The following is a 16,239-nucleotide window of genomic DNA, read 5'->3' as shown; positions in this document are numbered from 1 at the left end:
TGTGCCGTCATAAAGCAAGTTAGCAACACAGCAGGCGATCTAGGATTCACCAGTCAGACAGAGACAGTGGGACAGTAAAGTATTCATTAGCTCAGCTGTTCTGAACTGGTTGTATCAGTCAGATAAGGACTTGCAGGTCATTGGACCCTGAGCACAGTGTGTGTGTGTGTGTTGTGTGTGTGTGTGTGTGTGTGTGTGTGTGTGTGTGTGTGTGTGTGTGTTAGTGAGGCGCGTGTTGACTCATAACCTGCAGTCCCTGCGGTTATATCCAAGTGCAGGCGGGTTTAGGGTCATGAAATGTTGTGTGGATGAAGGGTGGGTGGCGGGCGGGTTTAATAAAGAGAAAACAATGCATAGTTATATAAAACAAATTCGCGTTCAATTCACATCTACAGGCTACATTGAGGTTTTTCTTTAATACATTTTATCGGCCATTAAAGCATAAGCTTTAGGGCCTGACTGTACTTACGCCACAAAGGCCTACACGCCAATCGCCAAATGCTTTTCGGAACTAGGGCGGGAAAAGTGAATATCGATCCACTGAGGCAAAAAAAGGGCAGTGTCAGAGTTGAATTCAATAAGAGAAAAGTTGCAAAATGGAGAGTTGAAAATAATAAGTGAAAGGAGGACCAGAACAGTAATGTTTGGTGAAGTGGTAAAAGAGGATGATAGCAGTGTCGGCTACGTTACAAACAGGCCTATGGCACGTCAAGGCAACAGTCACAAGACAGGGACTTCAAACAGGCCTATGGCACGTCAAGGCAACAGTCACAGGACAGGGACTTCAAACAGGCCTATGGCACGTCAAGACAACAGTCACAGGACAGGGACTTCAAACAGGCCTATGGCACGTCAAGGCAACTGTTCAGATGGGTTAAACGGAATAGTATCCTGCCTGAAATCTTGACACTGACTGTAGGTGTATAACCTCTTGTATAGCCTAATGTAATATTAACTCCTGCGGAATTAAGCATTTCTTGCAGTAAAATGATACAGCAGATGTACATTTTGACTAGGGAACAGGAGTGGAGAAAATATGATTTATGTCTTTCAGCATCTTGATAGAATGACTGTGCAGTTAGGGACCGTCTGTAAAGATGCTACAGTATCTTAATCAGCATCTTAAAAGCTGATAGTATTTCAACCACATAAAATATGCATCCAAGGCGAACTGAAATGTTATCAGAAACATGTTGGGTTGTTTTCACTGCTTTTAATTTCCTTAAAACTGGTCAAACAGATGCCATTTGGAAATTTTGCACGGAAATTCTTTCCCGCTTTTTTTGAGTTATTGCATTTTCTCCCCGGTCCTTAAATGTCTGCTGCATGGCAGAAGCAGAGATAAAAGAGAACTTTATAGATGTCAACTAGATTGAAGCATTAATCAATTTATGACATTCTGGTGAGCAATGGTTTATTTCGTTTTCTAGGGCAGTATCACGGCTCAGGCTAAGACCCAGATACAGACACAGGAGGCGGATAGTTTCAGAGTTTATTACAGTACAAAGGGGCAGGCGAAAGGTAGGTCAAGGCCGGCAAAGAGTCGTAATCCAAATCAGAGTCAGGCAGGTACAGGATGGCAGGCAGGATCAGGGCCAGGTCAGGCAGAAAGGTCAGAACTGGGAAGACTAGGAAAAGCTAAAACTAGAGCATAGGAAACACAGCAACACGCTGGAAGAACTTGACGGGACAAGACGAACTGGCAACAGACAAACAGAAAACACAGGTATAAATAAATACACATGAGGTAATGGGAGACACCTGGTGGGGGGTGGAAGACAGAAAGACAAAGGGCTGTGAGACAGGGGTTTAATTCTAGATATATAGAAAGTGGGATGTATACGGAGGGTGGGAGGCAACAGAAGGCGAACAGCAGAGGGGCTAAGGACCTTAGAGATGGGAAAAGGGCCGATAAAATGGGGGGAAAGTTTGCGGGACTCCACCCGGAGGGGCAGATCCCGAGTAGAAAGACATACCCTCTGCCCAAGATGGTAGCGGGGAGCAGGGGTCCGGTGGCCGTCCGCCTGTCGTCGATACCTGGAGGTGGTCTTGAGAAGAGCGGCCCGGGCTCTCTTCCAGGTACGGCGACAGCGACGGACAAACATCTGGGCAGAAGGTATTCTGACCTCTTCCTCTCCGGGAAGAGCGAGGGCTGATATCCAGGGAACACTCAAAAGGCGAGAAACCAGTAGCAGAACAGGGAAGGTCGTCGATGAGACGGGGGAGACAACAGAGGACAAAACAGAAAAAAAAGTGTCACAATAAAATGACAACTCTTAAGATTGTTTAAAAAGAAAGAAGACAAGCTCAATACGACATTAAAACTAATCGTTTTGAGCTGATAGAACAGACATATTCCACAAGTTGCTGGCTCCAGGTGGTGGGATTGGTGGAGACGAGGCAACGAAGAGTCGTCTCCAGGTCCTGATTGGCTTGCTCCGACTGGCCGTTAGACTGGGGATGAAAACCAGAGGACAGGCTAGCCGACGACATAATGAGGGTGCAGAACGCCTTCCAGAACCGGGATGAGAACTGAGGACCGCGATCGGAGAACATGTTGACCGGAAATCCATGGATCCCATGAGCTGGTCCGTCTCCTTAGCTGAGGGCAACTTAGGAAGGGGGATAAAATGGGCGGCTTTGGAAAACCTATCCACCACTGTAAGGATGGTGGTGTTGCCCTCTGACGGAGGGAGACCCATGACGAAGTCCAAGGATATATGGGACCAGGGGCGGTGAGGAACAGGGAGTGGTTGAAGGAGGCCAGCCAGAGCTTGCCGCGGAGTCTTGTTCTGCACACATACAGTGCAGGCAGCAACGAACCATGTTGGGCCACCACAAATGTCGTTGGACGAAAGCCAAGGTCCGACGGAAGCCAGGATGACAGGTGAGTTTGAGGAATGTGCCCATTGCAGGACTGGAGCACGGGCAGAGTCCAGAACAAACATCCAGTTAGTAAGGAGATGGTGGAGCGATGGAACTCACATTTCTCCACCTTCACGAAAAGCTGGTTCTTCAGGAGATGTCGGACATGGAGAACGTGCTCTCGAGCTGACCGGGAATAAATGTCGTCGAGGTAGACAAACACATCGTTGACCAGGGCCTGGAACATTGCACGAGCGTTGGTCAGTCCGAACGGCATCACCAGGTACTCGTAGTGCCCTCTAGCCATTTTTAAGGCTGTCTTCCACTCGTCTCCTTTCCGTATCCGAACCAGATGGTAGGCCTTACGAAGGTCCCGGGGCAGGCTGCGCCAACTTCAGACAATATGCATGGCAAAACAGACTCCAACCCATGACGGAACCCGTAGCCCAATCGATTAGGGGGTTGTGCCTCTGGAGCCATGAAAACCCCAAAACCATGGGTACATGAGGAGACTCCAGGAGCAGAAACTGCATAGCCTCACTGTGGTTGCCTGACACTCGCAGGTTGGTAGAAACTGTATTGTGAGTGACTCTGCCCATAGAGCGCCCATCCAGCGCTCTCACGTCCATCGGGATTGAGTGGAGATACCCAGCTCCAACACCAGGGTAGTGTCCATAAAGCTCTCGTCAGCCCCAGAGTCAATGAGCACCCGGATGGATTTGGACTGGTCTCCCCACAACAGGGTAGCATAGAGGGGGTTATGAGTAAAGAGAGATTGGAAACTCCCCTTACGGCTCACCAGTGTACTCGTACCTACTGATGAGTCTGGTCTTTTAATGGGCAAGTAGATAAGAAATGTCCTGTAGCTCCACAATACAGACCGCTCTTAGTGTTTAGTCTGCATTTAGCAGGAGGCAATCTAGCTCTGCCCAGTTGCATGGGCTCCGGAGGAGGCGAGTCGGCAGCCCTCGGTGATCTCCGACGGAACTCGGGTGACACCGGACTCTCTCGGTAATGTAGACTTCGGGGATTTCCGGGATTCCTCGTAGGCGAGGTGGAATTCGAGGACGAGCGAGGGCGACAGGGAACAGACCGCCTCTCCCTCCTACGTTCATGTAGCCGCCCATCGATCCCGATGGTCAAGGCTATGAGGGAGTCGAGGTCCATGGGCAGCTCCCGGGCTGCGAGCTCGTCTTTAATCACCTCCGATAATCCGTGAAGGAACGTGTCGAACAGTGCTTCCGGGTTCCAGGCACACTCAGCCGCTAACGTGCGAAAATCCACCGCGTACGGGAGTGTGACAGGTGAAACAGATCAGGGTGTGATTACAGTAATTACAGAAGAGAAGCTGCATGTATCTGCATGTATATTACAGACATGTTGACTAACAAATAGCCTACCAAAATGTTGGAAATTATAAATGGAAATTAGGCTTAAAAAAAAAGAAATCCCGCACGCCTGTCAAAAATATAGTTCCAGCGTCTCTGACTGTATAGCACATTTTCTATTGGCCTATTTGCGGGTTAGGATCAGGAGGAGGTTAAAACATTTTTTCTGTTCATTTAGTGTTATTTTTTATTTGTTTTTTTCTAGTCTTTTTTATTATTCTTAAAAAAAAAATGTTTTTAGTCATTTAGCAGACGCTCTTATCCAGAGCGTGTTTACAGTTAGTGAGCGCATACATTATTTTTCATACTGGGAATCGAACCCACAACCCTGGTGTTGCAAACGCCATGCTCTACCAACTGAGCTACTTCCCTGTTTTCACATGGGCCATAGTCGGGCGGTTGCAGGCGAGTGCGGGTGAACAAACAGTTGACATCAATAGTGTGTGTGTGTGTGTGTGTTTGTGACTGTGTGCGTGTGTGTGTGTGTTTGTGACTGTGTGTGTGTGTGTGTGTGTTTGTGACTGTGTGTGTGACTGTGTGTGTGAATGTGTGTGTTTGTGACTGTGTGTGTGTGTGTGTGTGTGTGTGTTTGTGACTGTGTGCGTGTGTGTGTGTTTGTGTTTGTGACTGTGTGTGTGTCTGTGTGTGTGTGTATGTGTTTGTGACTGTGTGTGTGTGTGTGTGTGTGTGTGTGTGTGTTTGTGACTGTGTGCGTGTGTGTGTGTGTTTGTTACTGTGTGTGTGTGTGTGTGTGTTTGTGTGTGTGTGTGTGTGTGTGTTTGTGACTGTGTTTGTGACTGTGTGTGTGTGTGTGTGTGTGTTTGTGAATGTGTGTGTGTGTGTTTGTGACTGTGTGCGTGTGTGTGTGTTTGTGACTTAGTGTGTGACTGTGTGTGTGTGTGTGTGTGTGTTTGTGACTGTGTGTGTGACTGTGTGTGTGTGTGTGTGTGTTTGTGACTGTGTGCGTGACTGTGTGTGTGTGTTTGTGACTGTGTGTGTGTGTGTGTGTGTTTGTGACTGTGTGTGTGTCTGTGTGTGTGTTTGTGACTGTGTGTGTGTGTGTGTGTTTGTGACAGTGTGTGTGTGTGTTTGTGACTGTGTGTGTGTGTGACTGTGTGTGTGTGTGTGTGTGTGTGTGTGTGTGTGTGTGTGTGTGTGTGTGTGTGTGTGTGTGTGTGTGTGTGTGTGTGTGTGTGTGTGTGTGTGTGTGTGTGTGTGTGTGTGTGTGTGTGTGTGTGTGTGTGTGTGTGTGTGTGTGTGTGTGTGTGTGTGTGTGTGTGTGTGTATCAGTGCCAGAGTGAGGTCCATTAGGGGAACGCCAGCTAGCTCAGTACAGCCCAGGGAACACTAGATTAGATTAGATTAGGAGTAGTACTCCTCAGATTAACCCAACTGGCCATCTCACCTTTAATCCCGTTAACCAGTTACTACAGCCCGGATTACACAGGAAAAACAAGAGTGTGTATTAGTTAATGCTATCTGTAGTGTGGTCTAGCTAGTGAATTGTTAGCTATTAGCACATTGATGTTCGGTAGGGCGTAGCTAGCCTAACTCCTGGACCTATTGGTTACACTGCAGAGTTGCTAACGCTAGCTATTAGTTAATGGTATAGTATCCGATAGGCCGTAGCCTAGCTAGCTTAACTCCTGGACCTATTGGTTACACTGCAGAGTTGCTAACGCTAGCTATTAGTTAATGGTATAGTATCCGATAGGCCGTAGCCTAGCTAGCTTAACTCCTGGACCTATTGGTTACACTGCAGAGTTGCTAACGCTAGCTATTAGTTAATGGTATTGTATCCGATAGGCCGTAGCCTAGCTAGCTTAACTCCTGGACCTATTGGTTACACTGCAGAGTTGCTAAGGCTAGCTATTAGTTAATGGTATAGTATCCGATAGGCCGTAGCCTAGCTAGCTTAACTCCTGGACCTATTGGTTACACTGCAGAGTTGCTAACGCTAGCTATTAGTTAATGGTATAGTATCCGATAGGCCGTAGCCTAGCTAGCTTAACTCCTGGACCTATTGGTTACACTGCAGAGTTGCTAACGCTAGCTATTAGTTAATGGTATAGTAGCCGATAGGCCGTAGCCTAGCTAGCTTAACTCCTGGACCTATTGGTTACACTGCAGAGTTGCTAACGCTAGCTATTAGTTAATGGTATAGTATCCGATAGGCCGTAGCCTAGCTAGCTTAACTCCTGGACCTATTGGTTACACTGCAGAGTTGCTAACGCCAGCTATTAGCTGTAAGGAGGTTGTATGTCTTAATTTTTTTTTACTCCAAATACAAACTAATACATACGAACAACAACTTACAGACGCAAACAAAAAACGAATACATCTCGTCTGCCCAGACCCGCTGTCACGATCGTCTAACAGAGTGGACCAAGGCGCAGCGTTGCGGGTGAACATATTTATATTTATTAACTAGATCACACGATCAAAACAATGAACGAAACGTGAAGTCCTTCGATACACAAACCAAAAGGAACAAGAAACCACAACACAAAGTGAAAAGACCGATAGTTAAATATGGCTCCCAATCAGAGACAACCAGCTGACACTCGTTGCCTCTGATTGGGAGTCACTCAGGCCAACATAGATATACAAAACATAGACTTACACACCCTGGCTCAACATAACATAGTCCCCAGAGCCAGGGCGTGACACCCGCATGTTCTGCCCCATCCCTAGTGCCTGCATTATGGTTTGCCACTTGGCCTTAAACTGTACCAATTAGTTTTTCTCGGTCGCCCATGCTATTTCAGTATTTCAATAATAAATCATTAGATTTTTTCATCATGTCAATGATGGCAGATTGATTGATTTCCACGTTTTTAGTATACGTTTTTTTCAAGATTAATGATGAGAAGAGAATCGTCCAGCCCATTGGGTATCTCACTACACCCCCATACGCCATGTTTTGAAATATGCAGAGAGACGGATTAAAGTAAGTTTACATTGTAGTACTTCTGACAGCCAACCTTCTAGCTTTTGGACTTTATAGTATTCCTAGAAAGCATGGATTATTGAGTCATTATTAGTTTTACACTTAAGACATGACTGCCGTTGTGCTGTAGAATTTGTGAATGTTGTCTCTTGTATAATAAATTCTATACATTAGTTTATACTGGATTAAGCGTACATTTTAGTTAACTGTAATTTAGTTAGTTATGCTCCAACGTTCCCTCCATCTTGTGCCAACATCAGTTTTTTTAAAGTCTTGGTTCCAATAGTTGATATGTTTCTAAGAGGTTGTCAGATGGATCGGCTCTCGGCTCTCTGTTAGGTTTGGTAGATCTTCCCTATCATATGAACATAATTTTCTGACTCAAATAAGATTCCCTCAAGGTTGCTCTGATGTCCAAAAGATTTCAAAAATGAAATTTCGTGATATGTAACTTTTAAAGTTGCATGTATTTGAAACTATCTACATTGGTCAGTCCCAAATTACTTTTTAATTCTGTCATGGAAATAAATGTATTTCCTGTTACCAAGTCATTTACGGTGTCTATGCCTTTCGGTTTCCATGTGGACCAATTTATCGGTGAATTCTGAAAAGCTCTCCAAGGATTGTCCCATAGGGTTGGGTTTTAGGGAGTGATATTGGTTCTTGTAGAATACGTTTCATTTTCTTAACTAGGAAGTTGTTCATGTTCTAAGCTTTATCCTTCAGAAATAGACACATAAAAGATATTCTGGAGATGAGCATGTGCATCATCAATATGTACCCATTGTTCCTCTTTAGTGCATTTAACTATACGTCACAGGTAAAAGCCTTGAGTAGCGAGTTGATACAATTCCATGTCTGGAAGGTTGCATGTCCTTACTATTAACAGGCTTTGGTAACCTCGTTGTAAGATGTGCCATGTAACACAAATAGGAGCTACTGAGTTAATAGCTATTATGTCTTTGCTATTACCAGACTCTCATTGTCGGATATAATTTTTAACCAGTGTATTGTTGTTGTAGTTTACATGGAGTCTTGAGTAATAAAGGCCTATCTATCCCCTAGAAAATATCCCATGATATGCCCTATCTTCTTCATGTAAGCCTATACCCCTGGTTATAACACTTTACCAAATGTTCCTGTCAGATACAGTGGTTTTTCATCTTGCATTTCTGTTTATCGTCACAGGTTATCGTCACAACTCCTATGGAGATGTTGAAGATTCAGCTTCAAGATGCTGGGAGAATCGGTAAGAGAGAGAGGAGAATCAGTTAGAGAGAGAGGAGAATCAGTTAGAGATAGATAGAGGAGAATCAGTTAGAGATAGAGGAGAATCAGTTAGAGATAGAGGAGAATCAGTTAGAGAGAGAGGAGAATCAGTTAGAGAGAGAGGAGAATCAGTTAGAGATAGAGGAGAATCAGTTAGAGATAGATAGAGGAGAATCAGTTAGAGATAGAGGAGAATCAGGTAGAGAGAGAGGAGAATCAGTTAGAGATAGAGGAGAATCAGTTAGAGATAGAGGAGAATCAGTTAGAGATAGAGGAGAATCAGAGATAGAGGAGAATCAGTTAGAGAGAGAGGAGAATCAGTTAGAGATAGAGGAGAATCAGTTAGAGAGAGAGGAGAATCAGTTAGAGAGAGAGGAGAATCAGTTAGAGATAGAGGAGAATCAGTTAGAGATAGAGGAGAATCAGTTAGAGATAGAGGAGAATCAGAGAGAGAGGAGAATCAGTTAGAGAGAGAGGAGAATCAGTTAGAGATAGAGGAGAATCAGTTAGAGATAGAGGAGAATCAGTTAGAGAGAGAGGAGAATCAGTAAGAGATAGAGGAGAATCAGTTAGAGATAGAGGATAATCAGTTAGAGATAGAGGAGAATCAGTTAGAGATAGAGGAGAATCAGTTAGAGATAGAGAAGAATCAGTTAGAGAGAGAGGAGAATCAGTTAGAGATAGAGGAGAATCAGTTAGAGATAGAGGAGAATCAGTAAGATATTTAGAGAGATGGAGGAGGATCGCTAGTAGGTTTAGAGAGAAATCGAGGAGGATCAGTAAGAGATTTAGGGCTCTATTAAATCCGTATCGCGGAAGTTCTGTATTACAGCGTGATATAAATTTAAAGGCAATGTTCTCGCGCTAGCGGAGACTGCATTCATGGTAAACACTGCATATGTCAGCTCAAGAGGAAATTACCTTTCCATTTCCATCAGTGATACAGGTTGAATAGAGCCATTAGGGAGATGGAAAACAATCGGTAAGATATTTAGAGAGATGGAGGAGGATTGGTAAGAGAGAGATGGAGCTGCAAAATGGAAGGGTCACTATGACCTAGTGTTGAAATATGGAGCAATTCTGCCACCGTGTGGTCAATATTGGAACCACATAAGCTGTTGACCTACTCTACTGTCTATTTTAGTCCCCTTGTTGTACATGCTCATTGAGTTATTAATGTATTCCATGAGGTAACAGCCTGCAGTTATAATGCGTTATGATGCAGTTATAATGCGTTATGATGCAGTTATAATGCGTTATGATGCAGTTATAATGCATTGTAAGACTTTACATGAGCAAGTACAAACCCTTATAAAGTTTTATCTTGCCTAAATACCTGCAAACTAGTTAGTTAGATAGATAGATAGATAGATAGAGAGAGAGAGAGAGAGAGAGAGAGAGAGAGAGAGGTTAGTGCATTCATGTTAATTACAATCATAGTAAGTACAATTCTTCCTTAACAAATCAACTATCAGAAAAGTTCAGTGCTAGTAAGAAAATAAAATATATTTAGATGAGGTAGAGGAGAATCGGTAAGAGATTTAAGAGCTTTAAACCCCATGTTGTCCCTGTCTGTCCTTCTCTCAGAGGCCCAGAGGAAGCTGATGCCAGAGACAGTGGTACCAGGGGCCGTGCCGACCAAGTCCCCCACCGCCATGCAGCTGACCAGGGAACTTCTTAAGGAGAAGGGCATCGCTGGGCTGTACAAGGGCCTGGGGGCCACACTGCTCAGGTAAACAACGTAACAGTGTTCTGACCACCAGGTACCCTCTGCTCATTGGCTCTTTCTCAATTGTATTTCCTGGATTCCTACCGTCCTCTCCACTCGTCCTCCTTGTATGGAGGAAAAAGGTCAGAGACTGAGGGACCTTGGATCTTCTCCTCCAAGGCGTTTTGAGAAGAAGTTGAGGAAAGAGGATGCAAGGAATCGAGGAATCAAGGAAATTCAATTAAAGTCCATCCATAGATACACTGACACACTGCTCTGGCCACAACTCTGAGGTATGACAATATGATAAAACTCTCCTCTGATCATCTCTAATTTCTCCCACCTCTCCTCTCCTCTCCTCTCCTCTCCTCTCCTCTCCTCTCCTCTCCTCTCCTCTCCTCTCCTCTCCTCTCCTCTCCTCTCCTCTCCTCTCCTCTCCTCTCCTCTCCTCTCCTCTCTTCTCAGGGATGTTCCATTCTCCATCATCTACTTCCCTCTGTTTGCCAACCTGAACACCCTGGGGAAGAGAGGAGCGGAGGGCCCCGCCCCGTTCTACGTGTCCTTCCTGGCAGGCTGTCTGGCTGGCAGCACGGCCGCTGTCGCTGTCAACCCTGTAGATGGTGAGACATGATATGATAATATTATAATATAGATTATAATAATACTGTAGTAATATGGGCTGGCAGCGCCTCCGCTGTCCCTGTAGTTGGTGAGACAAGGGATTTTCTTTATAAAATTTTTTTTTTATATCTTGTTATATCATTATACAGTTTTCGTGGAAATACACAGGGACACTCGAGGTCAATCTTTAAATGAATCATTGTTTATTATCATCATGCTGGAGAGGTCACAGTCAAACTTAGATGCATAAAGTACCGGTCTGAAGTGAGCTCTGCCGGGGCAGTCCCGTTAGATCTCTTATATACTGCAGACAAGTTATATTTGCATGATTTACTTTATTCATCATTCGTCATTAATTCATCATTAACGTTTGCTTCGTTCATGTGACCGACCAATACTGGTTCATAACATGTGACAGACCAATACTGGTTCATAACATGTGACCGACCAATACTGGTTCATAACATGTGACCGACCAATACTGGTTCATAACATGTGACCGACCAATACTGGTTCATAACATGTGACAGACCAATACCTCACGAGGCTTCTTCTCTCCAAGCTGAGACCTTGAAACTGAGATATCTTCCGTTCTCAAAACAAGGGTCTTGGCGTACTGCCAGATTGCAGATACTGATAGTGAGGATTCGTTCAGTCAGTCACTTGCATGAACACAGACATTGGTTATTAGAAAAGCACAAACATAGAACACAGAAATTGGTAATTAGAAAAGCACAAACATACCATTTTCCATCACACTATGTTATGTCTCTCTGAGTTAAAATGGTCTGTAATTAGTCTGGATCTTACACCAATCATATATTCTTAGTTGCATCAGTGTGTATTGTAGTGTTAACATGGTATTGTTGTGTATTTACAGTGATAAAGACCAGAATCCAGTCTATGAACAGAGGGAGTACAGAGGAAACGTACAGCGGGGTGACTGACTGTATCAGGTAAACCTACACATGGGGATTTCCATCGTGGCGCATTGAGGCTGTTCAGGATTTCCCCTCGTTTTTTCAGGTTTTCGCTCTCAAAAGCACACTTTTTTGTTTTAGAGAAAAAACATACAAAATTGGATGTTCTAAGTATAGTACAATACATATTACCACATCAGGAGATTGTTGAGAGTAGTTACCCTTTGATTCAAGTGCCAATGCACCTAGCACTGTTGTTTGGTTAGCGGTGTTTCTTTAAACGTGATGGAGTTTACAAAACAAATGCCCACGATGATTGGTGGAAAACATCATGATATTATTCTGACAGGTAGGCTACTTTGTAGCTAGTTAACATTTAATTGAGAAGGTTTTGGGGAAAGCCTATCTCTCTACCAGAAGATGGTTATAATTAGCATCACTATATGTTTCTTGTTCTTTTTGGTGTGGCGGCAACAATTTGAATACAGAATGAATACACTGTATACGCTATATGATAACTCAGCTGCCATATTCAGTTAAAACACATCATTATAGTAACGAGGTAAAACTATTCACTGACATCTTGTTGCTAATCTGTGTTGCCCATGTCTCTTCTCACCTCTCACCCATCAGTAAAATCATGAAGAACGAGGGTCCCTCAGCGTTCCTGAAGGGGGCGTACTGCCGTGCCCTGGTCATCGCGCCCTTATTTGGTATCGCCCAGGTGGTCTACTTCTTCGGCGCGGGAGAATACATCCTCAGCTTCCTGCCTGGCAACTAAGCGACAAGAACGTCAACCGATCGGGATCTCTGCCTTTTCCCTCTCTCGCAACTAGATCACAACTACATCACGCACAGCACAGCGATAGGATCCGAGATCACCTCTCATCATGAAATAAGGTTTTCATCAATTTGATGGGATTGTTCGAACATTTGATCGTTGTCGTCGGGTTAAAGTACGACTACCACCAATTTAGGATTTCTTTCTTTGACCCCGTTTGGCTTATGAGCACCCCCCCCTAGAGGCGAACACGTTGCGTATAGCCTCTTTAATTGTCCTTGTGGTGTTGAATGTAATGTTACGGCGGTGAGCACAGTAATAGGAGCAGAGAGACGTTGATTGCAAAGCGGCGGCAACACAAGATTCCAGTGGAATTGAAGCCACAAATACCATGTTCTCAAATGATGATTATTTTATTTATTTTTTAATTATATTTTTTATGTGGGCGTGATTGATGAATTACAGGGTAGATCTATTGTCTGAATATGTTGAGCTACGGCATATGGTAGTTATCTCAATGAACCGCCATAGCATCAGAATGATCATGCGGATGACGACTATTGCCTATCAATCAGATTTAATATAAATCACATATCTTGTAATAATAAAACATATAAAAAAATTGTTGGTCCTAATGACAAAGCAAGCAGGATTTTACGAGTTCTCAAGAAAACAAAGAATCACTTAGTTAGACTATTCAAAGTTCACCAAGCATGCTCATTAAAGAAACAAAATGATCCATACCTTATTATTATTACCAGCTATTATGTAGTATACTATGAATTAGAGCTTAAATTACATCTTACATTTATTTTTAAATGCATGTGTTACAGGCCAAGACCCATAGAATATGTTAAGTTGTGCACTTTATACAACTATACAATACTGACACCCCCATTGGATCTTACCTGAACAGCCCAGTCATCCCTGCCTGTGATTGGTTGTAATTGCCATTCAGCCAATCAGCTTATAGCTCTGAGTGGACCCTAATTGCCTTGTCCCTGGTGGTCTTTTCTCTAAATGCAGTACCTAGTTACCCCCAAACGGAGAAGGAAAATAGAGCTATCGTAATAACCAACATTCTTTTTGCACTTTGAAACCATGGCCAATATCATATCATTGTGGTCTTGGTGTTAAAAACAAACATTCAATATCATGAATTTGGGCCAGTGACAGAACTAATACTATATCTGAAGAGCAAACGAATCTGCAATAGATTCTATTTAAAAAAAACACAGAAAAAATGATAAATAAAGAAGCCACTTTTAATATTGTCCAAATTATTTCTGACTTTCTATTCTCATTATTAATATTTGGAACGCTACTCCTCTTACAGCCATTCAAACTTTAAAACGTGTAGACTGATCTGGATTAAGTTGCTTGCATACAACTTTTTGATAACATTTAAACTATAAACCTTTTAATTAAATTAAATTAACTGCATCCACTTTAATGGGATTTGTTCAACCTTCTAAAGCTTCCATTGTGACATCATGACTTCCAACATTCCATTCACTGTGAATGCAACAATGCAACTTTTGACAAAAATCTGCTACTTTGACCTCTTCCCCAACAAGTTAAACAGAAAGTTAGAGCATATGAAGTCTTCCTCTACTTCTCTGCTATTCAAATCTGAAATCACAACAAAAATATATTCAAATGTGGAATTGTTCTTCTACTTCTCTGCTATGCTATTCAAATCAGAAATCAGAGCAGAAATATATTCTACCAATCAAAAGTTACAGCTGTTTGTCTGAGTTTAGAGTGATGAAAAGTAGCTAGCTAACATCAGCTAAAAGCTCTTTCGTGTCCGTTGCTATGGATACTCACACAAGCAGATTAGAGCATTGTGACATCATGACTTCCAACATTCCATTTACCGTGAATGCAACAATGGAACTTTTGACACAAATCAGCTACTTTGACCACTTTCCAAACAAAAATATTGCATATGAAATCTTCCTCTACTTCTCCGCTATTCAAATATGAAATCAGAACAGGAATAACTTCTACCAATCTAACGATACAGCTGTTTGAGAACTGCACCAACTGCTTTTCTTCCTAACTTATTAAAACAACTGCTGTTTTAAGCCAGTTTCCCAATAAGTTATTCAAAAAGTTAGAGGGTATGAATTCTTCCTCTACTTCTCTGCTATTCAAATCTGAAATCATAGCAGAAAATATCTTCAACTAATCTAGAGGTACAGCTGTTTCAGTAACCGCATCAACCACATTTTCTCTAACCTTTTTATAAACAACATACATTTGTACCACTTTCCCAAAAAGCTAGACATAAAGTTAGAAGGTATTAAATATTCCTCTACTTCTCTGCTAACACTTCTTACACTACCACACAACTATTTTTAAAGAACTGGAGCAAGGCACACAATTTTACTTCATGTAAAATTACAATCTAGTTGTGATTTAAATAGTGTACAAAAAAAAAAGATTGGGACCTAAAATTGTATTATTCCAATCATTCAATGTACTAAAGCTATCTATGCTTTAGTATGTTTTTGTTTGTTGTTCTCTAGGCTCTTTGGGGATTGAAACTTTCATGGTGTATCTTTGTTGTGCATGCATTTGTTACATCACTGAAGGCCCTGCCACACCATTCAAATCAAGCTTTATTTATACAGCACATTTAAGACATGGAATGCAATGCAATGTGCTTCACAGGAAAGAAACTAATATAAAACAATGAAAATAAAAGCTAAAATATTTACTACACAACAAACATCAGATAAAAAACAAAAGAATGTCAAAAACGGACTTACTAAAAAGCACCCTGAGGAAAAGCAAAGCTAAAAAGACGTGTTTTAAGATCTCTTTTAAATATGTCCACAGTTTCAGCCCTCCTCAGGTTCTCTGGCAGGCTATTCCAGAGGCTGGGGGCATAGTAACTAAAGGCTGCCTCTCCATGCCTCTTGGTCCTGGGCTTTGGGATAGTTAAAAGGCCAGTGCCAGAGGACCTGAGGGACCTACTGGGTACATAACTTACAAGCATGTCTGACATGTATTGGGGCGAACAATTGTGGATTGATTTAAAAACCAATAGAATAATCTTTAAATGAATTCTAAAACTCACAGGCGGCCAGTGCAGAGACCTTAAAACCGGTGTAATGTGTGCTCTCCGTCTGGTCTCGGTCAGTACCCGTGCTGAAGCATTCTGTATGTTTTGCAGTTGACCAATGGCTTTCTTGGGTAGACCAGACAGGAGAGCATTACGGTAGTCAAGCCTGCTTGTAATAAAAGCATGGATGAGTCTCTCTGTATCAGCCTGAGAGAGAAACGGACGCACCGTGGCAATGTTCCTCAGGTGGTAATAAGCTGTTCTGGTGACATTTCTAAAGTGTGATTCGAAATTGAGTTCAGAATCTAAAATAACATCTAGGTTTTTTACCTGGTGTTTTATCTTTATTGCCTGTGAGTTAAAATGTGCGGTCAGATTCTCTCTCTGTGCTTTGGCTCCAACAATAAGTACCTCGGTCACGTCTCGATTTAGCTGGAGGAAGTTGTGAGCCAGCCAGAGATCAAGGGTGACTGATGCAGCTCTTCAGTTGTACTGATTCATTCCCTAATGTCACACTATTCCCTATATAGTGCACTACTTTTGACCTACATTTGGTAAAGCGTAGTGCACTATATAGGGAATAGGGTGTCATTTGGGACGCACGGAACTGCTGCACCATTAACATGCAACACAACTCTTCAATGTTTTATTATTATTATTATTA

At 42.7% G+C, this 16,239-nt stretch overlaps 1 protein-coding gene across 1 annotated transcript in view; it reads left to right on the top strand.

Moving 5' to 3' along the window:
• LOC311134948 (mitochondrial glutamate carrier 1-like) overlaps window positions 1-13,241 on the top strand; it is a 60,967-nt gene extending 47,726 nt beyond the window's left edge. The window contains exons 7-11 of the mRNA XM_084168721.1: window positions 8,392-8,452; window positions 10,060-10,204; window positions 10,646-10,800; window positions 11,682-11,757; window positions 12,355-13,241. Coding sequence (XP_084024847.1) covers window positions 8,392-8,452; window positions 10,060-10,204; window positions 10,646-10,800; window positions 11,682-11,757; window positions 12,355-12,502 — 585 coding nt within the window. The 3' untranslated portion in view covers window positions 12,503-13,241. The remainder of the gene's footprint in view (window positions 1-8,391; window positions 8,453-10,059; window positions 10,205-10,645; window positions 10,801-11,681; window positions 11,758-12,354) is intronic.
• The last annotated feature ends 2,998 nt before the right edge of the window (window positions 13,242-16,239 follow it).

Source organism: Coregonus lavaretus (genome assembly GCF_964263955.1).
Source record: "Coregonus lavaretus genome assembly, chromosome: 9".
In the NCBI taxonomy this organism is placed as follows: Eukaryota; Metazoa; Chordata; class Actinopteri; order Salmoniformes; family Salmonidae; genus Coregonus; species Coregonus lavaretus.
The sequence above is the reverse complement of the archived record's forward strand: the minus strand, read 5'-3'. Positions and strand labels throughout refer to the sequence as shown.